This window comes from Tigriopus californicus, chromosome 2, assembly GCF_007210705.1.
Source record: "Tigriopus californicus strain San Diego chromosome 2, Tcal_SD_v2.1, whole genome shotgun sequence".
Taxonomy (NCBI): Eukaryota; Metazoa; Arthropoda; class Copepoda; order Harpacticoida; family Harpacticidae; genus Tigriopus; species Tigriopus californicus.
Window position 1 is genome coordinate 9,899,039 of NC_081441.1, and position 22,730 is coordinate 9,921,768.

The window sequence follows — 22,730 nt, forward strand, 5'->3', positions numbered from 1 at the left end:
ATGGCATTTAACAGCGCCCTCTGTCTCGTCCAGGTGAAGACAAACAGTAGTGAACAGATCAGACCGAAGAGTTTTGCATTTTAACCTTCATTGTGTATGCAAAAAGCCAATTATCACGCTAATGAAAAATAGTAAACAGTCTCATGAAATCCCAAAGTTGATTTGAATTAGCCCAATTGCAAAAAAAAGTAATTTGTAATACATGCATTTTTGACAACGTGATGTTTTGCTTTTCACAAAATAGAGATCTTTACCTCACTCTGTCCTGTTCACGATTGTTTGTTCGCACTTTGGGCAAAGAGAGGGCGCTACCTCCCTCCAATGAAACGAACAATACTATCATCAGGGAGAAAACATACTTTGTACGAATTAGTCCGTCTTCCGCCTCGTTTACGTCCAGCTTAGCAGAGGGAACAGTGGTCTGTTGGAAGTCTACATGGGAATCTTGAAATGGACGACAAAGTGCGTGTTAAATATATCATCTGACCACACGCCGTTCATACATACAGGAATGTAATGCATTTGAAGAAGGTGTTCATCATCATTCTCTAGATGACTGGAGGAGACATGTAGATATTATTAAGTCTTCCTTGAGAACGTCTTGATTTGCAAATCACAGCAGAAAAAAGTTATTAGTGATATTTTCGTCGCCTTCCGAAACAATAAAGCCACGTGACCATTGTCTTTTTAAAAGTAATGTCGGAAAAGGGTTGGAAGCAAAAAAGCCACCCTTTTCCTCCATAGACAAAGTCCTCAATAAGCTGAAACCTCACGCCGTTTGGAGGAAGGTGTGAAAAGTGTCTTTGTCACTATTGTTTGAGTTCATGGCATTGCTCACAAGATGAGCATGCTTAATCCTGCCAAATCGCCGTGACAAACATCTTCATACACCCAAGTGTCAAAAGCATTGAGAGTAAGTGTATCATTAAAACCATATCTGTCAATTTACGAGCAGTTGTATGGCTCTCCTCATCAACCAATACAGAACCTCCGGTCGTTTGTCACCACTATGGTCCCTTGAGGGACGCCCTATTGAATATGGGTGAATTTGATTATGGTTCCTTCTCGTTGGTTCAGGAACTTCTGCAGACGCGTTTGGCTTACAGGTGACCTTTTTCAGGTTCTAAAGCTTTTTGTCATGCAACCAACTCGTTATTGCTCGGAGATGTTTTGCATTGATAATCCCGATAAGGCACCCAAACAGGCACTCATAGGCATATTGAATATGAAGACGAGGACCAAGACTCAAGATCTTGTCTACTTACTGTATGTATAGATCGCGAATGATTCTTTCATTCTTAAATGTGATCTTTTGGGGTTCAATTAAAATGCTGATCAACTCAATGGTCGATGCGATATTGACATAAATGTTGAACACGCATTTCATCGACTGGCAAATGGACCGAACATCTATCAACCACAAAACTCAAACAGCACTGAACATGTGTAAAATATTGGGTATTTGTCAACGAATGACTTTCTGGCTTGATATCCCACATTTTCCAATCAAAACACCAAGGAGTTCATTGTGCATGCAAGCGTTTGTAGGAAATCAAATGAAACTTTTGTGCGCTTTGAACAGTTTTTACAAAACTGTTTGTGGCCGGTCTTTCAAGAACGAACGTCTCAAGCCTAGAATATGATCAGGATCTCCTTATTCAGGTCAAGAAGGCTCAAAATCTGGAAAAATCACACCATCGCCAGAAGCTGACACAAAATGTTTTCAGTCCAGACAATCCTGTCATGCGCAATAGACAAGAATTTTTTCATTTTCTATTAACTAATTGAAACTTTATTGTCCATCCAAACTCTCTTCATTTCTCATGTAAACACCAAAACAACACTTGTCAATGCCATCTGTGATATCTATTTTAACAAACCTAAATAATCTATTGACAAAACGAAATTTTCGTACCCCTTCAAATCTAGAAGTTTTCTAAAATCTTACTGAGATGATCCTAAACGGCAAAACATCTTCTCAAGAACATTTTGATGAAATTAATTAGACCCATTCAGTTTCCATCGTCATTTTTTCATTTTCAATAACTTTCATTGGAGTCATGTATACTTCTTGCAATGAGAATTTGGAAGCAATAGGTAATTAGTTTCATTTTTATGTATGCCCTACATAGATCACTGAGAACATTGCCAATGTTGAGCAGAATCTTTTGGGGTGTCATGTCATAGCGAAACAGAAAGATCTTACGCAACAACCAGAGGTTCACAGACAGTCATGAGAGGAGTCGTTGTTGCTGTTCATTATCGAGTCTCTTCAGGGGTTTCCTGTCTAGGTTTTGACTGTATGTAACGCACTCTGTACTATATTCATAATGAAGTGCACTCCAGTTGGGTATTTTTTGAACCTCATGACCTCATTGAACGTTTCAGGAGCTTTGGCAAAAGAGAGTGAGACAAAAATTTGCATGATCATATTAATAAACAGTTCGGGCATCTGTGCCGCTTTGGCAGAGCTGGATTGGTTGGGTTGGTTGGGGTTGATGGTTTGGGCTGACATGTTGTTCATCTTTGTTCCCATTGATCCCCGCCGACTCAAATTGTGTCTCATGTCAGGGAGCTCAAAAGATGGTAACTGACGCAAGAAGACAGCTTCCAAATTACCAGAACCTATCTGTTCAATCGAGAATGGGGCCCAATTAGCGTCAACTTGAGATTCATAATGTATATTACCATTACCCAACCATGTATTCACCCTGAAAAATCAAAAATCAAATCGATTCCGCGGTTTTTATTGGAATTGTCCTCGTAGTACTGACTGTACATCATTAGTGTTGAAGGTGTTGGTGTGGTTGAATACAATCATAATTCGGGGCTAAAGCTTGATTATCCTCGTTGGGCTTGGGTGCTCAATTAAGAGTTGGGCGCGGATTAAAATCCAACTCCATCCATCACTAGCTCACAAAATGAGACACTACCATGATCTGGCAAAAACCAACTTGTGGCATTCTCGGATTAGAATATGAATCACGAACCGAGTCCTTGTAAGGTCTTCAGGTCAAGGTTGATCCAATGGTCCTTGTTCACGTCGTTGTTGAACCGGCGATTCAAAGAAGACGCCTCAAAAGTTAACCTGAGTACAGCTGATTCCTCATAATGGGCTCGTATCCTCGTCAGAAGTATGACTCAATGCCGAGTCGAATTGGTTGGAAAGAAGTAAGAGACGACTGAAGGAGGAATTAGATTTAAAATGTTTGACAGATTGGGACCCCGTGGATTATTGATTATGCTGAAGTGATGTACTTTCAATTTTTATTTTAAAATTTATACCAATTAAAGTTATAATTCATAAGATTGCTTGAGAAAGATGATTTGATAAATCGGTATGTGAACATAATGCTTTTAGTAATGGTGTGATCATAGGAAGCAAGTTTAGACGCATAATGCGGACACATTGAGTGAGGCTCGGGCGAAAGTTCAATTTCTTTTCCTTTGACTTACTTTTTAAATTCATTTTGGAATCAGTGGATTCCGTTTTCTAAATACTTGGTTACTGCTATTGATGAAGTATTGTTTGTTTGCCTTCGCAAAAAAAGATGAATCAATAAATAAAAAAAAGAGTTGTCGTGAAATAAAAAAAATGTGTCGTGTATTTTTTTCCCCTATAATCAAACGAAAAGTTACATGAATCTAAAATCCTGAACTTGAGCAACAAGAATTTCGGGTCTTATCAGGCGTAATTGTTATGAGTCCGTAATGACAAAAAAGGCATCCATCAACTTTGACTCCTTCAAAAGATACATAAATAGATAGCTCTACTGGAGAATCAACGTACGCAATAGATGATGTTGAAACTGCAGGAAAACCACGGGATTTTTAATTGACCTTTCTCTGTAAGTCTGTAAAAATGAGCGACAATGAAACCAAATTGCTTGAAACCTAATTGGTCTTTTAACAGCCCTTTGTTTATATTTTTATATATTCTATTTAGCATGATCTACCATACGCTATACCACAAGTAGGACACACGCATCTGTCAGAACATTTTCGGAGCACATAAAATGCATGTGTCTAATGAACAGGACCTTCAAGTCATAATCTTGGGTTGATTGGTGAAGGTGAAGTACTTTCTTTCGGGTTTGGAGGGCTTGGCCTTGGTCAAATTATGGACCGAAATAATCAAGGCACTTCGTAAATACTTGGAAGGGTTAAAACAACACTTGGCCGCACTGTTTTGGCACCTTTGACAATCTGAGAACTTGTGCGGAATCCAACAAGGACCTTCAAGCAAGTGGCATTTCTCACATAGAGCCATTACATGCGGTCTCCTTGAGCAAAGTGAGTTCAGATCTTTCAAGTCATCCTCGTCCAGGACCGGGTTAGAGCTTTGGGTTACTTCATTGTTGGCACCTTTTGAAAAAAAAGAGGAAGACATCATTGCAACTGTTGGCTTAAAAGATTCAAGAGGACAATGATATTCACCTAAAAGAGCTTGGAGGCAGATTTTCTCCCATTTCTCTTTGGAGTATTTATTTGGCTGAAGGAATGAACTTTCTGATCCACAAAGGTGGCACTTTTGACCAAAAATGGCGACACTTTGGTCAAAAAGGTCGAAAAGGATCCACACATCCTTGGAAGTCCAGCGGTGATAACATTTCGAGGAATGGCGCGTGTAATGTTGACATAAAAAAGAGCCTGAGGTTCTGATGTATTGAAAGCGCTTAATGTTAACTAGAAAGTCGGAGGGAGAGATGTTTTCGTTGTCCATCATCCATATGAGGTAATAATCCGAACTTGAGATCCTGAAGTTCCGAACCATGTTGAGAAGGATTATATCGATAAATAAATATATTCAAAGGAAAAACCTCTACCCATCGAGCTTAGCTCATTTAGACTTTGTACGAAAGTGGAGGAGACTCGTAATCTTTTAAATAATGGTCTTCACTGATAGTAAATGAAGATTATACCAGCGCTTTATATTTTCTTTTACACCTTAAACTATGATATTTTGAAACTTATTGAAGCAGGGAAAGAAACATTTCAAAAGTTGGTGAAGTTCCTAGATTCTAAAAATCCCCTCAACAAATCAATTCAATGCGACGCTGATCAGCCGATCCAACTTGTTTTGATTTATAAGGGTTCAGCAACCCGTGAAGAAAGGTTTTGGATTGGCCCGTAATTAGATTGATGAGCGGAAATTATAACTCAGAAGGGCATATCCGAAAAATTGGCGACTCTGTCCGATTTTGGGAATATTATGAACAAAGCATAAAGAAAACCGTCGATTTCTGGTTAGGGAATCAAATCTTAATGAAGGTATTGGCCCAGGATGAAGAGGATGACATTTTATTGATTGAAATGCAGGCAGGATTTCAATCGTCATGAAGTGTTGAATTGGAGAGAGCTACTATTCAACCCTTTCAATGAGTTTGACTTCGATTTTAGCCCAGAGCAAATTCTGGAATAATGTAGTTAACATAGCTCCTAACTTGATCAAAATTCCTTCACTTGAAACTTCAATAGCAAGGACAATTATATATATAAAAGCAAGACAATGCCAATGGCTAGTCAATGAGGTTTAGAAATTTTTTCTATGCTCATTCATTTAGAGGCTATTTGGCTCTGAACTTGAAATAAACCAACAACAACATTCAGATTCCTTAAAGCAAATACAATTCTTATAATAAGTAAATAGTGTGACACCTTCCACCTGTCAGATTGAATTGCTCCGGTAACACGTGTCAATGGCTGGTTTGTCCTTATTGGTTCCTCAAGCGTTCCAACTCTGTTTAGCAAATTCTTTGAAATACCGTAAAGGTCTACTGTGTGCAGAAACGTCAGTGTCTAACAACATTCTATTATCATGTCACATTACAAAAGGATTATTTAGCAATCATGTGGTTCATCACATGTTAGATCCTGGCGTCGGACGTCTGACAAATTTGACGTAAGTGGGGCTGTAAAGGATGCAAATAGGCTGGTAGGGCAGAAATAGACAAACTACCAACACCTTTGAGTAAGTCTCAGTGTTGCCAGATATTGCTATGATTTTACCTTTGGTTCTACCGGTCAACATGTTTACCACCGTGTTCCCACTATTCTAACTACCAAAATATGTCACGAATCTTACGCAGATGGCAAAATTCTCCAAAATTCTCAATCCCGTGTTGGTTTTTGCCAGACTTTTGCTAGCTCAAAATATTGAGTGCGTTGTATAGACCCTATAAAACAAAATTATAGTAATTTTATGAGCACAATTGAATCATTCTAAGGGTTACTGACCTTGACACTTAAACCTTATATTTTAATCCACTTTAATTCCAAAATTGACTTTCTGTTTCTCAGAGCTCTGGCAGTCATGTTTTGAACCTTTCGAGGCAATTGGTATTCTTACCGTCCATATTGAGACATCAGATTTCTTTTAAAACCCTGGTAAGCCGGGGCTTTAAAGCAAGGCTTTTCTAGACCTCATTATGTAAACGAGGCTAAATATGTATGCTGGGGCCACCCCAAAATCATTGCTTGCCAAAAATAGACGCGTAATTGCTCTTGGGAAAGAATTAGGGTAAAGAAAATAATCAGTATGGCAAGACCAAAGTTTAGACTACGCAAATCGGAAAAAACCGGATTTTTCCTCATTATGACGGGTTGGATTCTAGACAAGATTTGAAGAGGGATTAACGTAAATGCCAAGGCGGTAAGGGCTATTCCACAGACTGAAAGCTGCCTTTCATTGGAACAATAAATCCTGACAAATGTGAGTACCTAATTCTGGGTAAGCCTACTCTTATGAATGAATATCAGAGCTCCCCAAGCCGTTTCCTCATACTTGACAAATAATCCTATGGATGTTTCGTTTAACTTACACAGTATCTAATTTTGGTGGAGGTTTTGGATTCGGAAACGGCCATCCCCTGATTGATTGTTGGTTGGCGACGATCTCCCGTCCACTTTGAAGGATCGTGGGTGGCTTGCATCGTCTGACACCAAACACTAATCTCATCTTGGTCTGCTTCCGTTTCCATTTGGCTGGCATAGTCACCATCAAGCAACCAAATTCTGCCCTTTGTGTATCGAAACTCCTCTTTCGGCTTCAGCTTTTAACCAAGGCCACGTGGTGTCATGCCAATGACTTCAAGAGAAAGCCAAGCCCATTCTTGGAGAAAAATAGATCGGTCTTTTACTTTTAGGTGAAGTACAAAAAGAAATATCGATTGATCATTACTGTACATAGGTTTAGACGGCACAAGTTTCTCGATCAAGACGGAATATAAGGGGAAATGATCGTCGACATTCTGTTTCTTGTGTCTTTGCAAACCGTTCACAGAATGAAATTGCAACCTCAGGGCGGTTAAAGGCATCCCGTCTCTTTTGACAAGATAACAGAAATTATTCTTACAACCAATTTCAAAGTCTTAAACTAGTTTGGTAATCAAAATGGTTTTGAGCTACCTTTTTCTATTCCTTCAACAGAGGCAATGTACACAAGCTTTACTGAAATTCTTTGTTTATTTTCATTGAGCACTGACCTTCACGTTGGGAAGTGTGTCCATAGCTAAACAAGAAGATGAGCAAAAGGCAATTACTCCTATCCAACCGATGAGGGTCATGTTATTGATCATCAATTTACTGTGGTACGTGCAATTCGTGCTATGGATTGGGTGGAACCTAAAAGTAACTGTGTTTGACCGAAGATAACACTCCGCCACATTCTTCAATGAGATATTTACGCGCTAATGAGCTTGAGGCCGATCACAAAGCAACGACTCTGGAGCTAATTTATGAGTCAAACTATGAAGCATCATCTCGTCTCATGATTTATGGTCCATACACACGCCAATTTTCGACAGTGATGAACCGGAATCAAATCTGTTTAGGGTTACCGCCAAAAGAAATGAGATTGATCAATATCCTTCAGAGTGAACACTTGCCATTACATTTTTAGCACGTCTTCGCCATTTCTGACAAATCTAGTGCTATAACGTAGGTCGGACAACCAGAGCAGTTGGAAAAAGGCGGGGGAAAAACAATTTTTGCACATGCATGAATAACCAATCTATTTACCATCTGGCGACCCTGACATTCGCCCATTTCCACTCACACTTTCTCGTAATAGATTGAGCATGTCAATCCTATAAAAACAACCATGTTGAACCCTCCCTCTATCTCGAAAGATCTTCTTTATCGCATAGTCTATGATTTGCGCCGTCTTTATTGCACGTTGCCGAAATTTGACTTTGCCTCGAGAAAAGATTGCTCATCATTGCCATTACGACTTACCACTTATACTTGGCTCGTTCTCGATCTTTTAAATTGATACCATTGCGAAGAGGTCATTTGTTCAAAGCGGTTTGGGCGGTTTCCTGACCTAATTTGGCTCAGAACACTGATGCCATCATCAAATGCTTGAATAGGATTTCAAAATTCCCGCAATTGGACTGGCTTTTTTTCTTCCTTTTTTGAGGGTGACCAATTAAAAACAAAATATTCAAGGCAAGATAATGCAGATTGCTTTTTGATAACGTCAAGGAGACTCAAGGCTAAGTGGTTGGCATTGTTCACATCATTTCTTGAGCAGAGATGGCATAGTAGGCATGAAAATGAGGTGATTTGCTAATTCGACAATATTCTCATTTACACTTGTCTTGAATGATAGCCTTGCAGAAAGATTGCGAGTCTTTTCCCCCATTGAACAATTGTTTTCTGGTGCACCTCTTTAGCATTTAGGCTTGAGCCAAGGTCAACCACATCATTGGTTGCGGTAGTTAGTTAAGCAACGGTACGGAACCAAGTTTCTGAAAGAAGTCATCTCATGGCCCGCAAAGCCAAGTCTTCTTCCTTCTTGAGCACTTTAAAGAGATTAAAATGACATTTGGAATCTAGCCGGATATTGCACCGTGTTATTTATGGTTTTGGATACACGTTATAGGTTATTTGCCGAGAAGCCATAAGCCATGACTGAATTAGGTGTCATCGGGTATTGTATCCCTAAAAGCGCCGCGTCACAATTGTTCTCGGGTGAGTATCGGAATTCAATCTTTTGATAATGGGGCTTTGTTGCCGAATTTGGGAAAACACTAGGAGGCGACCGAGGTCAGTTTTAGCGTGTACTATAAAAATTCAGCTTTAGAACCATGGTTTGTCATATGTGGAGACAACAAGAAGGTTGCGTGGTTTTCAACAGTATCCTCGCGTTCTTATAAGTGAGAGATCTTTTCTCTGCAGTTTTGAAATTGTGGCTCAGAAATGCTCTTTTAAGGGATTTAAAGTGAAATAAACTAACAATATGTATCAAATCTGAGCTGCTGTCATTGAAGAACAAATGAAGAAACCAACAGTAATGAAAGTTTCGATGGAGCTTACCATGATTCAGGATAAAGGCTTAGAAGCAATGAGTTGCAATTCAATAGGGATATTTAGGATTTTAGTTCATTTTCAGTTAAGAACTAGACGTTGACATACTTTTGTTCTTTGAATTCCAGACTTGAGCAGATTAATCAGGACTCAAATTTAGGGACCTTGACTTATATGCTTAACGAAGCCATCAATAATACAGTTACTCCCTTGGGAAGAATCATGCAAAGATGAGGGATTCTAATGGTTTCCCGATACTATCAAGGTCAGGATCACTCGGTCTATAAAATTTATCATCCAATAAAGGCTTCTTTCGTTTCAGACGAAGAATTGAAAGAGGTCCATGGCATGTGATTCTCACATTTATAGGAATGGATTGGTCTTTCGAATTGTGTTTGGGTTGTAATTTCTTTCAAATCCGTTTGAAATGATCGATCACGTACATCAACAATTGATATTTGTTTCCATTTTTGGGGCTTTCCACGTTCACATTAGTTACGTCTGATGATTATGGCATAAAATGCAAAACATAACTATGGAACAAACATATTAGTACATCATTGTTACATAATAAACAAAAAGGCACGATTTCAGAGATTGCTGATTCTTTATTAGAGCCAGGTAGGTTACTTTGCAAAAAAATAGTTGATAACGACTTAGTAGAATAAAGCGCAAGTTTCAAGGTAGTTTGATGCAAGTTCACATTTCCTCGGTTTCTACTCTTGTGATGTTAGTTTTCTGGATTATGTTATGACAATAACAAAGTGCCAGGTCATGCTTGGGTCAGATGTCGCCACTTTGCTATCCACCGCAGTACAGTTCAATAAATTTTCAAAAGTTGATAGATACATGTTACAAAATAATGTCCAGTTGAAGATAGGTAAACATTTTTCTAATGTCTGGTTGGATATATCGCAAGCTTAAGTCCAGAGGTAGCATCACGATGCTAACTCTGAACAAGTCGATTGTCCAGCCACATCCTGAATATGCTTCACCCATTTGAGCTCCAATGAGTTCAGCAGGTTTGCAAAAGGTCAAACAAGTCCAAAAATGTTCCACTAGGAACATCACAAGATTGAGAGAGCTCTCGTATTGGGAGAGACTAAAAAAGTTGGGACTGTAGAGTGTTCAAAGAAGGTACGGAAGGTATCTGATACTGTACGTCTTCAAAAGTATCCATGAGCTTTGTCCCAACCCAGGATTTAGGGTCAATTCTAGTGACCGTAGAGGCTAAGGCTGGCTGGAGTAACATACTGGTAGAGCATCCTTTTTCCAATTTGCGAATCCTGATTCGATCCCAGGGAAGCCAAGTCCAAGGTTCTTTGCGGTACTTGATTACAGCATGAGTTGTTGCTTTAACAGCTTAAATAGGCGAACCCGATTCCCGAGCGTGAGGTAATAATTAATGCTGGGCTGTGACAACGAAGTGGTAATATCCCTCAATAAAATATTTCAAAATATTTAAAATAAAATATTTTTTACGCTTTCAATTTTTCCAATGAAATGAGTCAAAACGATGAAAATTGGAAAAAACTCAAGAAAACAAAATCGTGCAAATCATGCAAAAAGTTCAGGATAAGCGACAAAATATGCATTTTCATGTTTGAATCAGCCCTGGTGCTAATGAAGCGGGAATATTCCTAACCCTACATCGGATGATAGCCCGAGAGAAAGAGAGATGGCCTCAAACTCAATGGAAAAAGATCTTAAAAGTCAAAAAAGGTCTTTCTATGAGGTCTTGACAGTGAAACTGTAACATATACAAAAGGTTGCACAAACATAATTTATTTTCAAGCAAGAAATCATTACTTGAGCATCTATAAGCTTGGCAATATTTCCACAACTCTCTAAGGGTCTTTTCCAAAAGTACAATATTTTCAAGTTCGAGTCAGCGTGTTGCCTTTATCCGTCAAAAAAGCCTACTAAACTACGATGTTTTAGCCTTGACATTTCAAACATTGCATTATTGATGTCTGCCATCATTCTCTAGTTTTCCATTTCAAAGACCACTTGGAACATCCTTCAATGGAACGTTTGTAAGTGCTTTCGTGAATCACAGGGAGGACCTTCTGTGGAACTGAGCCTAACTCTTTCGATTCATGTGCATTATTTCTAGTTTCCCTCGGACTGGTCTTCTTGGCGCATGCATGAGTTGTTCCCAAATCATGACTGGGGGGCGGGCTTTCCTTTTGCCTTGGCAATGACTTTGGTCCCGGGGGAATGAAATTGGATTGGAACGAATGAAAACATGACATGAAGAGATTCAATTGCTCAACCAGCAACACATTGAGACAAAATTAGGATTAGTGCTGCATTTGAAATTTCACAGTAGGTTTTAGGCGTCACATGAGTTGGGATAATAAGTATTCATGCTTGAAAAAAAGACCTGTTATTTTTATACGAAGTTTGGATTAACCATCCCAAATTTGTTTGTCTATGGTCAAAACGAACCAAATATCTTTTTAAGCTAAATACAACTCATACCACAAGTTCTCAATTTTTAAGGATAATGCATCATGTATTCTCGATGCTCAATAAGTACACAAATTTACAAATTTAGCATCATTATACCATGCTGTAATTTTCTTTGTTCAATGGTGACAGTTATTGTCAGAATTAGGGCGAACTTTATGAGCATTTGCAATAAAAGTTAATAGGTTGTCAAAAAACTCAAATGAGAAATAAAAACCATCTTTTATTCGGTAATGAACTACTACTTTGGATTGCAAACATGCAAATAAGTTCTTAAGGATGGTGTGATACCTTAAAGAGATTTTTTGAAGAAAATGAATTTTAGCACCAGTGATAAAATTTACTAAAATATTGGTGATAAAAGTACTAACAAATGATGCAATTGGCCTCATCAACTCAAACGGCGATCCCTGGGCAAAAAAGGTAAAAAAAAACCATTCACATTTTTTTCATTCTAATATGTAGTGAGATTTTTGCCCATGCTATTTAGAGCAATTTTTTGCTTGGTACATAACTCTGAAAAGGAAGCTTATATATTCTGAAACACTAAGTGCGATTATTTTTGAGGGAAAAATTCGGTTTCATTTTTGGAACAGTGCAAAAGTTAAGAAAATATGAAACCATTGCCTTGAATTTTCTCCAATCCATATTGTACCAATGCATTGCCAGCACATTTTTTGGGTATCAATACCTAACTCCAATTATTGGTCAATCAAAGCATTAACGTAAATAATTCCTGATCTTCTGACGGCATTTTTGCATCTTTTACGTGCTCATTTCAGACATAAATGTAAGTTGACCCCGATGAACAGCATAAGCAAAATCAAGCACCGTCTCGCTGGTTTGACAGAACTAATCGTATCCCTTGTAAATATGTATGCTAAGATCGATATGTTGTGCGTATTGGTTCCACCGCCAACCAGACTCAACGGACGGACAATGACTTGGAGGAACTGACGAAACAACCAGGGAAAACAGAGCAAAAGAAGGTCGATTGTGAGCAAGACGTGCGGAGAGTGACCTTTTATACACTTGTAGAGGAAGTGGCCACCAATATTGATTAACCAATTCGATTCACAAACCCCAGGAATTTCCAATCAACCCAAACTGTTCAAGGCCTGTTCCTCAGTTTTGTCTCAAAGTGAGCGAGTGGGGAACGGTTCTCGTGAGGAAACCATTGGCCTACCTGTGCTCTCTCCAAGGCCCAGAAAAGGTTACATTTAACGTGGTTCCACTTGAAATCGATATGAGAGCCGTCCAGATAGAAGTGGAGCAAATCAATAATTAATGAGGCAAGCCACAATCCTGAAGAGAGAGACAGCCATGAAGGAGGCCTTAATTGCATGAGGCTCAGTTTTTCTATCTGTGATACTCTGGAAATAGTGACCTGATTTGACGGCAACAATGAACGACGATGACATCCGGAAAGAACGAAGAGCCAAGATGTTGGAACTCCAACGAAGTATGGACCACTCTGGCGTGGATCCCAATGTCAGAACATCAGCTCCCAGTGTGAGACAAGTGGATCAGTTCCAGGAACAATATGAAACTGCCGATCGGAGGAAACGATCCGCACCCAAATTTTTCAAAGAGCAGCCCAAGAGCCACGGATATGGACGGCGTCCACAAGGGGTATGTGCGTTCATTAATTTCCGTTCTTGTCCTTCATCTTATATTGGATAAACTGGCCTGTTCGCTTGCTTACAAACGTGCTTTTATCTCCATTACGAGCCTTGTTGTTTACGATTAGGATCTTCATTCGGAAGATGCAACCCGGCGCAATATCTCGCAAAGGTCAGGAAACTCCGAGTTGTTCATGGAAGAAAGCTTAGATGCCGACATATCCAACGTCTTTGGGGATGACAAAGAATATTTGTCCTTGACTTCTTCTATGGGATCAGTCATGGAGCATCATGGGAACGTTTCCGGGTTTGGGCACAAAGGGAACAACAATGACGGGGCCATGAGAAGGCCAAGTCAAAGGCCCAAGTATTCCAGTGCCCTTTATGACTCTGGTTTTGGAACAGACAGGGTGGCTCAGGGTCAGTTTGACATTCGAGAAGCCGAGGATCAACTAGGGGCAATCCAGTCTTTGAATAAGCAACAGATTAGAAAGTCTCAAAGTTTCGATGTCAAATCTGGGATCCGACCTCGCGTCGACCGTCCCTCGTCCCATACTACCAAAATTTTGGATGAAGATGGAAACTTCGTGGATTTGGAGGACCCAGGTTATATCTCATCTCCAGGGTCCAATCAAGTTCGAGGAGATCTTTTAAGTCAGAGTCTGAATGATTGGAAGACGAGATCCCACTCTGATCTAACAGCCTCTTTGCGGTCCAATGTAAGTGTGGGAGCCCAGGGGAATGGTGCACGATGTGTATATGACTCACGCATATTCAATATTCGGAAGCCCTCCAAAGTGGGCACCCTGAAAGTGGATCAACCAGGCACGTCTGTAAAAAGACCTGACAATGACACTGAAGCTGAATACTTTGAGAAAATGAAACAAATGCACAATCGGGGTGGCAAGAAATCCCAAGAGGTACTAAATTGTACAATATGCTTTTAAGATGTGCTCTAAAGTTCTTCGTGATGCTATCGCTTCAAACTACTCACCGCGTGTTTGTGTTGGTTTTTCTACTTTTCGCTATGTTTCAAAGTGCCTTAATATACCACTTGGTCATTGCATATCTTTTTCATTTTGAACCATGTAGGACAACCGCTTATGCCAAGAACCCAAGAAGGCCAAAAACCGAGAGAGCTTCAAGGAGTTCCTCAGCAACAGCTTCAGCAAAACATTTTCGAGAGGATCCGCAGGATCCAGCTCTCCACCTAAGGTAATAGCAAAATCCAAGGTCGTTGTTGTAATTTGGATCATTCTTCGGCATTGACGTAGCTTACAAAATTTATTGATTTTACTTGCGTTTCTATTAACTATTCATCCTCCCCAAGCCATTATTGCATTTTCAACGACTCTTGGCTACTGGGGATCGTAGATCGCCTAACTATAATTCTAAGCTAACTCCTTTCTAGACTGCTCCTCCACCGCAAAATAACAGAAATTTATGGCCACCTCAAAGAGCTCCTTCGGATGTTCCTCTTCAGGAGCAAAGTCATCGCTCTCCGGCTCATTTGGCCACATTGGACATCTCCTCTCAATCAAACAACCGTTTCGAGCCTGATCCCCTGGCATCAAATGACTGCATCAACCTAACCAATGATACTGAGACGAAAACCACTTCAGCCTCAAGACCGCCTTTAAACCTAAGATCCGCCTCTCCCAATGGAAGCCTCCTCACAGCCTCCGAATTTGGTGAAGTGGATCGTCGAGGCCGATCTCGAGGTCTCACTGCGGCTCATCGTGCTCGAGACATGTTCTCGTCGAGTTTTAACGGGCTCTTGATTATGATCCCTGGGATTGGAGGCATGCTTGGGGGCAGCAATGGAAGCAATGCCCACATGAATGGAGGCTTGGAGAATGGACCCGAAGGACGCTGGTCGAATCAGCGGGAACCTCTCTCCCCGTATGATTCTTACGAGAAACGGGATCAGGATAATCGACAGAAGTTGCCCTGTTGGACCTTGTTCCTTCTTTTGGCCGTGGACATATTCACTATCATTCTTTTGATTATACTATTCTCACACCTCCACGATAACAGTGCTCGTAAGTCCATAGGGAAAATGGTGTTCCTTCTTTGAACGTTAAATCCTGGTTTTGGGGGTTTTGCAGATTGTTGTCAACAAGAGATCGACACAAGTCGAGGGAATCCTTTGCCTTTGGAAGGGACGAATTTCTTTCCACCTAAGGCCAGAGCCAGCAATGGTTCCATGGAAAAAAATTACACTTCTATCACATCTCAAATCGAGATCCGTCCCAGAGGCTTGGATCCAAGTGGAATTGTGTCCCCTGTCATTTCAAGATCGGACAATCAGAACTCCACGGAAACCAGCGATCCGGAGACCAACCCCACCACACCATTCTCCACAACTCCTATCACAGCAACAGGTGTGTACTTTATTTGACTTGAATTGGGTTTCAAGATGTACCCTTGAACAGTTGTAGATAACTAAAAGGGATTAGCTGTTAGACCGTTTTTCTTCCTCCGCTTCTTTTTTACTTTGAAGTTGAAGAAAGTGGATCTATTGGCCTCAGAGGATTATTTAATGCTGACAGCATTCCTTCGAGTAGAATGGATCGAACACGATTCAACCGAATCGAGTCCGGCTCCATCTCATCGGACAGAGACTTTAGACTTAGCACCGACAGACAATCACCCTTACAAATCAAGCCATTTTCGGAATTGATCCCCGCTTTTGACTTGATTGAGGAAGACCCTAATCCTGCCCTATCAGGTTCCACCGACCCGCCCATAGATGGCGGGAGCAGTTTTCCTTTTGATAATCCTATTCCTAATGTTACATCTATCCAAACAAACTCGAAAACTGCCATAACAGCATCAACAACAACTACCACTACTTCTACAATGACAACAACAACAACTACTACTACGACAACAACTACTACTACGACAATAACAACAACTACTACTACGACAATAACAACAACTACTACTACAACTACAACAACGACGACAACAACTACTATCCCCGATTACCATAAGTCCTTGGAACGTGAATTTGATTATTTGAAGCGTAGTCTACAGAATGGTTAGTTTCACAGCAAAAAAAGATTAAGTGTTCACGTTGCACTTCTGAAATGGTAGGGACAAGATCCAACGTTAGAAAAAAACTAGAGGGAAGTAGCATCAGATCCAAGCAACAAAGTTGCGCTAATACGCACACTTTACCTTCAACTAAATACCACTCCACAAAACAACCACTTTGTCACGAATTCACAACTGTGTGTAGAAGATTAAACTAAGATAATTATGTGGATCATGTCACAATTTCTCGTCACATTGTTGCAATTCGATTCAGATTTGAGGAACGAAATTCCAATATGGGTTCCGGGCTCCCGGCAACCACTTTGATGTCACCATACACAAACCGAGACGTCGTATGAAAATACTACTTTTAACTTTATGTTGAGTTGCGGTCTTTCCAAACATACAAATACTATTCACAGCAATCATAATTACTAGGTATTTTAAGTGCAATTCATTGCAATTGCTTTTGAATTTCAAATCAATTACATTTTTTTTTCAATGTTTAGCCAATTTACAAAAAAAATCTTTCTGAAAACAACTCTGCGAATAACATCAAATAAATGTGAGAAGTCAGGAGGGGACGCTAGTGCAACCGATTTATGTGATTGATTAAGTAAAGACTGAAATGAACGAAAGATCAAAAGGTTATCTCAGATTCAAATTTCTTAATTACATCGGCTGAAATATAATTATTTGCAACTTCTGCTTCTTCGATTTCAAATTCAATTACTTCGAAATGCAATTGCAATTACATTTACAACTTTTTTTGAATATTTTGCGGGTTTCCTTAAAGCTGCTGGGATTGGAATCCCAGCAGTTCAAGACAAGAACTTAATTCTTTTTACTTACCTTTTATTTATTAAGATTATTTGATCGACTAACGAATTAGAGTTGGCTGATCGGGCTAACCCTTGAATATAAGGTTGATCGGGACTTTTAGTCAAAAACTTGTCCAAGTCTGACTTATATCCTGTTATTAGATCAACTTCTACATACGACCTACGAATATCAGAGGGAAGCAAATTAAACAATGATGGAGCCCGAGAAAGAAGAGAAGTGGACTTCATTGTTCTAATTAGCCTGGATTCTCGAGGGCTTTTGAAGGTGTTCTCAAAACGCACGTTAAGCCTCTACGGTCACTACAATTGACCCTAAATCCTGGGTTGGGACAAAGCTCATGGATGCTTTTGAAAACGTACAGTTTCAGATACCTTTCGTACCTTCTTTGAACACTCTACAGTCCCAACCTTTCTAACCTCTCCCAATACGAGAGCTCTCTCATCCCTGTGATGTTCCTGCTGAAACATCTTTGGACTTGTTTGACCTTTTGCAAACCTGCTGAACTCATTGGAGCCCAAATGGGTGAAGCATTTTTAAGATGTGTCTGGACAATCGACTTGTTCAGAGTTAGCATCGTGATGCTACCTCTGGACTCAAGCATGCAATATATCCAGCCAGACATTTGAAAAGCTTTACCCATCCTCAACTGGACATTATTTTGTAACATGTCTTTGTATAAATTCTCCCTCCACAAAATGCACAAAATCAGGGTGCTGCACTGTGTTTTGCCTTGAATTTCCTTTGCTTCACATGCCAAATAAAGTGAAAATGTTCAAATCACACCACTTTTAATTCCTTTTCTAGACCTGACACAAATCGTCCAGGATTTGAAGGCGCAACTTCGATTACTTCACGATGAATTGGACGAGCTTAGTAAGAGTATGATTCCCACATAGAGAATTTAAATCATATTTCAAGTCCGAGTTTGTACCTACAGGACGTCCAGTCGCTTTTGCTTGTTACAAGTCAAGTCCTCATTGGAATGAGGGAATCGTCACATACACCCGTTGCAATATTCCCACGGAGGGAATGGACAGAGAAAGTGGGACTTTTAAAGTTAAAAAGCAAGGAGTTTACCGATTGTCGTTTACCGGGTTGTTCAATGCCCAGAACGGCCATCGGGTCACGGCTGACATAATGCGGAGAAACAGGAACAATGTTCTCGACTTTCTCGGTCGATCTGCGGCTGAGACCAATGAAGCCGGTGCGGTGTTTGGTGAGATTTATGTGCATGTTTGGTCGTGGTGTTTGTAAATATGTAATTCCGGACTTTGCCTCTATGATATCATCATTCTGAACTTTCCACGGTAAAAAGGTTTTTTGACATATTTTGGCTTTTTATCAGTATTCCGTTTAGGAACACTGTTTGTGCTTTGAGTTAACCAGTTCACAATATCGGGCCAATTAGGCAGTTTGTCGTTCAGTATTCTTGGAGGGTTACCATTTTTGAACAATCGACAAGCAGTTTTGGGTTGAAGAGCTAAAAGCTTATTCATTTTTTCTTAACAACTGACCTTTTTTGAACTTTTTCATGTAATAAAAATGCGATTTTAGGTGGTCGTATAGTTCGTAGGGCTCCAAGGATAATGTCCCTTGTTCATGAACACCTTCTCAGCCTTCTCTCTTCCGCCTTTTCTGTGTTTTTCTGGCATGCCAAGTTTGATTTTTAATTTTCAGGGGGCGTTGATGATGATATCATGGTGACCGGAACTGTGACTGTCTTGGAGTTTTTGGAACCGGGTGACACCGTCTACATTCAAGTCTTAATCGAAAACGATCACAAGGCCTCGAGAATACACTCCACCAACAATAAAGCTGTCCATTTCACGGGACAACGGATATCAGATTGAACATAACTCTGCAATACACTTAAACCCTAAATATGAAAGGTTGCTTTTCCTTTGCAATATCTCTTGATCTTGATCTTTCCTCTCACTCAGTTTGTTTGGAATAGGTGTGTGAGATGCACAGGTAACAAGTCACAATACGTACATTATAGAGTCGATTTTGAAATGGTGTTGCCGTAACATGTCCTAATTACTGATTGCTCTTTTCAACATTCATTTCAGTTTTTGACGATGATCTTTTTGTCACGACCACATTGGTTGTCATGGAAAAACTGGAGGTTGGTGATCAGGTTTACGTACGCATATCCCTTGAGGGCCACCATGGTGATTCCAATGTCAATTCTTTTGCCTCTGCCCCATCAATCCACTTCAGTGGACATATGATTGGAATATAGTATACACAAGTCTTAAACTACCACAACTGTATTGATTGAACCCTCATGTGATAAATCAGACTTTTTTGAAGCCGAGTGAGAACTGAAAAATATACAAATCATTTATTGTACTCGATGGTCACAATGCTTGTGTTATTGGTGATGAGAAATCGATGCCCAGTCACAGCCTTTTTGGCCATATCAATATCATAAATTCCGGGTAATTCGGTTATGGAAGCGATCGTGGCCTTCTTCTGAAGATCCACCACCTTTATGATCCCAAGATTAGTTCCACAAGTGATCAAAAGGTCTTTGTCTGCAAGGTAAGGTTGCGTGATACAAAACGTCGAACAAATCTTTCGAAGGGTGATAAGACAAAGTATCCCAAAGATTGGGCAAAGTTAGATCATTCAAATGTAAAACAGTAAAACAACCTGTTTTGTTTGATATGATAGTAAGTCAAACTAAAAGGAAATCATAAAGCAAGTTAAACCATTTTCTATGAACTTATCGACAACTACGCATCTCCCTCAACCTGGATATGTATATGCATGTCCTTTCATCGCTCAGATTCTGAGGGACTCTTTATTGGCTCTTTTTACTTACTCAGGTATTGAGCTGATGTCAGATAGTGATTTGTCAGCTGGGGTTCAATGTCTTCAATTAGCTTCCCTGTTGTATAATCAATCAATTGAAGTTGCTGCTTTCCCCTCCATGAGGCAACCACCAGATCCCGCCCTTTTCGATCAAAAACGAGTCCCTCTCCGCACACAAAGGCGCCAAAAGTCGACCGAATGGAGTTGGGACAACGAGCATCCCAAAACTAACCAATGAAATGCACTTAAAAGCTTTTTAAATCTGTAGAGTAAAGGTAGTTAGTTCGTGCAAAAAATAGTATTGTACCTGAAGCGTGTTATCCCAACCGGACGACACGAATTCGTGAGGATTGGTTGGGTGATTGGCAATGCAAAGAACCCGATTTGTGTGACCATTGTTTTTAAACGGACTCAAACTCTTGTGAAGAAGTGATACTACTTGCAGAGTATTTTCATCATAGAGTTTGATATGACCATTGCTCAATCCCACAGCAATGACATCAGCAAACGGGTTGAAACTCAAACTCAGATATTCCGCATTTTTATCATCGTCTCTGACCTTAAAGAAATACGTCATGTCAAATAATAGGACAACCAAAGATTTCCAAGGTAGACCAGCTTCATGTTCTTTGATATATTCCCGGGATTCCCAGGCATGTTTCGAAATCAAGAGGACTTTTCAAAGTTTTGCGTTTCTTTCTCTTATTAAGAATTGCTTTCCGTAGATTCTAAGTATAGACAAATAAAAAGCTCAGCATAATAATGGCTTGGTATTTATAAGTACTTTCATTTGAGCCAAAAAAAATAAGCTTTGAGCCACATACCCACTTTTTCAATTTGTTTTTACTGTTAGGGAAATTGTGCCTGTTTCCTTTCAGGATAGGTATAAGAGCAATTTGTAGCATTTTATGAACAATTTGCAATGTCAACAAAGTTTTAAATGTCTTTACAAAATAAAGTATTTATCACTCTTCGGAAATCATTTGCGCATGTTTAAGCATATTTCCCGATCTTTTGGCACCAACGCAACAAAGCAGTTGTGATTACGCAACCTCGTCTAAGCTTTAAAACTAACGGTGATGAAAAAAAAATCACTGAGTCTTATTACCTGAGCTGCGCATTGTCCCGTGGCAAAATTCCAAAGCCTCAGATGACCCGAAACGTACGTGGCTGCCACGAGGGTGTTGGGTTGAAAATCGGTGTATGGTTTACATCGAAGTCGACTTAGTGCTTTTCCATTGCTTAAGATCTCTTCATTTTCCAAAGTAGTGACGATGCTGCCATTGACTGGATTATACACCTTGATCTGACCCGAAACCAATCCCGCCACTGGATTCAAAAGAGCTTAGGGTGAACGATTGTAGCCTTGACAGCCGAAACTAATTGCACCTTACAAAGTGAGCTTCCATTTTCTGAGTGTTGGATACTCAAGACAGTCTCCCCGCAATCAATGCCTCCCAGAACCTGGAGATTGCCCTCGATGACTGGACCAGATGATGAGCTTCCATCGCCGTTCGAAAGAAATGATCTTGATTTGGAGAGATTTCCAGAACTCACAGTACTGACTTGGCTTTCTCGTCTTGATGAACGAGCCGAGCGGATTAAACTGGCAATGGAACAAAAGCCCGTGGGTGATGCAGTTCCTCCTCCATCGGTTTGCTTGGATAGCTTCGAAAGAAAAATTGATGGATTGAAGCTACGCAGTGTGATACTTAGCAGCAAAACATCACCAAAGTTGTCTATTCATGGATGACGAATAAATCAGTTTATAGGATTAACCTGGTTAGCTTTTTACTAAGGCATAATAGAGTACTAATTTGCAATCAGTTTTCATGTGTAATAAGTTTAAGATTGCTCCATCTGATCGTTTATTTACGAGGACCAATCTTTGACCTTAGCTGGAGAAGTATTGAAGAATGAAGAAAACGGTCGATTGTTGATGAGCTGGGAGTGTCCGCTTTTATGAATGTATTTCATAGATTAAAATGCGAATTGCATATAAAACGGTAAAGGAATTTGCTGGCTGAATGTCTAAATTTTGATGTATCTCAATTAACTAAGATTACATTTATCTGGAAACATAATTTCAATTCAGCTTACCTCATGGTTCTGCTTATCTGGGGCCAACACATCTAATATTACCTTGGAGAGGCTGTAGACCAAACATAAGCACTTTTTAAGGCTGATAGTAAAAAAGTTGATGTGAGGTTTGCCAATCATGTGGAGCATTGTAAATTTTAAAAAAACTGATTTGGCAAACACATCATTATTGAGGTTACAAAGAAGAACCCCTATTTAGCCATAAATGATATTTAGCAACGATTTTAACGAAAAATTTAATATCTATGATTGGATCCTCCATGGTAACAAACATGTCAAAAAATATCTTCACAAGTGGTAAAGTTCAAAAAGGAGCAAAAAAACTTACTTGACTCACACGGTTCCAAGATATGTTGCTGAATCGTCCAGAATCCTGGATAAGAGATTAAGTGAACAAGTTTTAACGTCATCAATTCAACTTTCTTATTCTCTCAGGTTGTTTTTCTCGCTTACTTGTGCCATGGTCTAAAACTTGAGTGTAAGTGATGGTAGTAGGCGTATCGATTAAACAAATCAAAAAAAGGA

General features: G+C 39.7%; 3 protein-coding genes across 11 annotated transcripts; 1 reads left to right on the top strand and 2 right to left on the bottom strand.

Annotated features, from left to right (window-relative positions):
- Nucleotides 1-761: 761 nt before the first annotated feature.
- On the top strand, nt 762-19,640 carry LOC131890530 (serine-rich adhesin for platelets-like). 7 transcript variants are annotated; one of them, XM_059239899.1, is made up of 10 exons: nt 762-913; nt 12,564-13,413; nt 13,532-14,323; nt 14,496-14,618; nt 14,815-15,445; nt 15,512-15,787; nt 15,907-16,449; nt 18,093-18,161; nt 18,226-18,504; nt 19,358-19,640. In XM_059239899.1, the coding sequence occupies exons 2-10, from the start codon at nt 13,186-13,188 to the stop codon at nt 19,528-19,530; spliced, it is 3,114 nt and encodes a 1,037-aa protein (XP_059095882.1). In that variant the 5' UTR covers nt 762-913; nt 12,564-13,185; the 3' UTR covers nt 19,531-19,640. The 7 variants fall into 7 exon arrangements, 6 of the variants coding, with proteins under 6 accessions (XP_059095882.1, XP_059095875.1, XP_059095898.1 ...); XR_009374323.1 differs by lacking the exon at nt 762-913 and having other exon boundaries at nt 12,446-13,413; nt 18,226-18,595; nt 19,358-19,493; XM_059239892.1 differs by lacking the exon at nt 762-913 and having other exon boundaries at nt 12,446-13,413.
- LOC131890620 (uncharacterized) lies at nt 2,305-7,482 on the bottom strand. 3 transcript variants are annotated; one of them, XR_009374337.1, is made up of 5 exons: nt 7,408-7,482; nt 6,822-7,111; nt 4,438-4,757; nt 4,041-4,365; nt 2,305-3,182 (listed from the first exon to the last, which is right to left on the bottom strand). XR_009374337.1 is itself a non-coding variant. In XM_059240017.1 (4 exons), the coding sequence occupies exons 2-4, from the start codon at nt 6,998-7,000 to the stop codon at nt 4,043-4,045; spliced, it is 822 nt and encodes a 273-aa protein (XP_059096000.1). In that variant the 5' UTR covers nt 7,001-7,111; nt 7,408-7,482; the 3' UTR covers nt 3,272-4,042. The 3 variants fall into 3 exon arrangements, 1 of the variants encoding a protein (XP_059096000.1); XR_009374333.1 differs by having other exon boundaries at nt 4,012-4,365; XM_059240017.1 differs by lacking the exon at nt 2,305-3,182 and having other exon boundaries at nt 3,272-4,365.
- Nucleotides 19,588-22,667, bottom strand: LOC131892693 (uncharacterized WD repeat-containing protein alr2800-like). Its single transcript, XM_059242518.1, has 7 exons — nt 22,659-22,667; nt 22,534-22,578; nt 21,500-21,773; nt 21,214-21,434; nt 20,413-20,664; nt 20,116-20,332; nt 19,588-19,825 (listed from the first exon to the last, which is right to left on the bottom strand). Exons 1-7 carry the CDS (start codon nt 22,665-22,667, stop codon nt 19,629-19,631), a joined length of 1,215 nt encoding a protein of 404 aa, XP_059098501.1. The 3' UTR covers nt 19,588-19,628.
- Nucleotides 22,668-22,730: the final 63 nt, after the last annotated feature.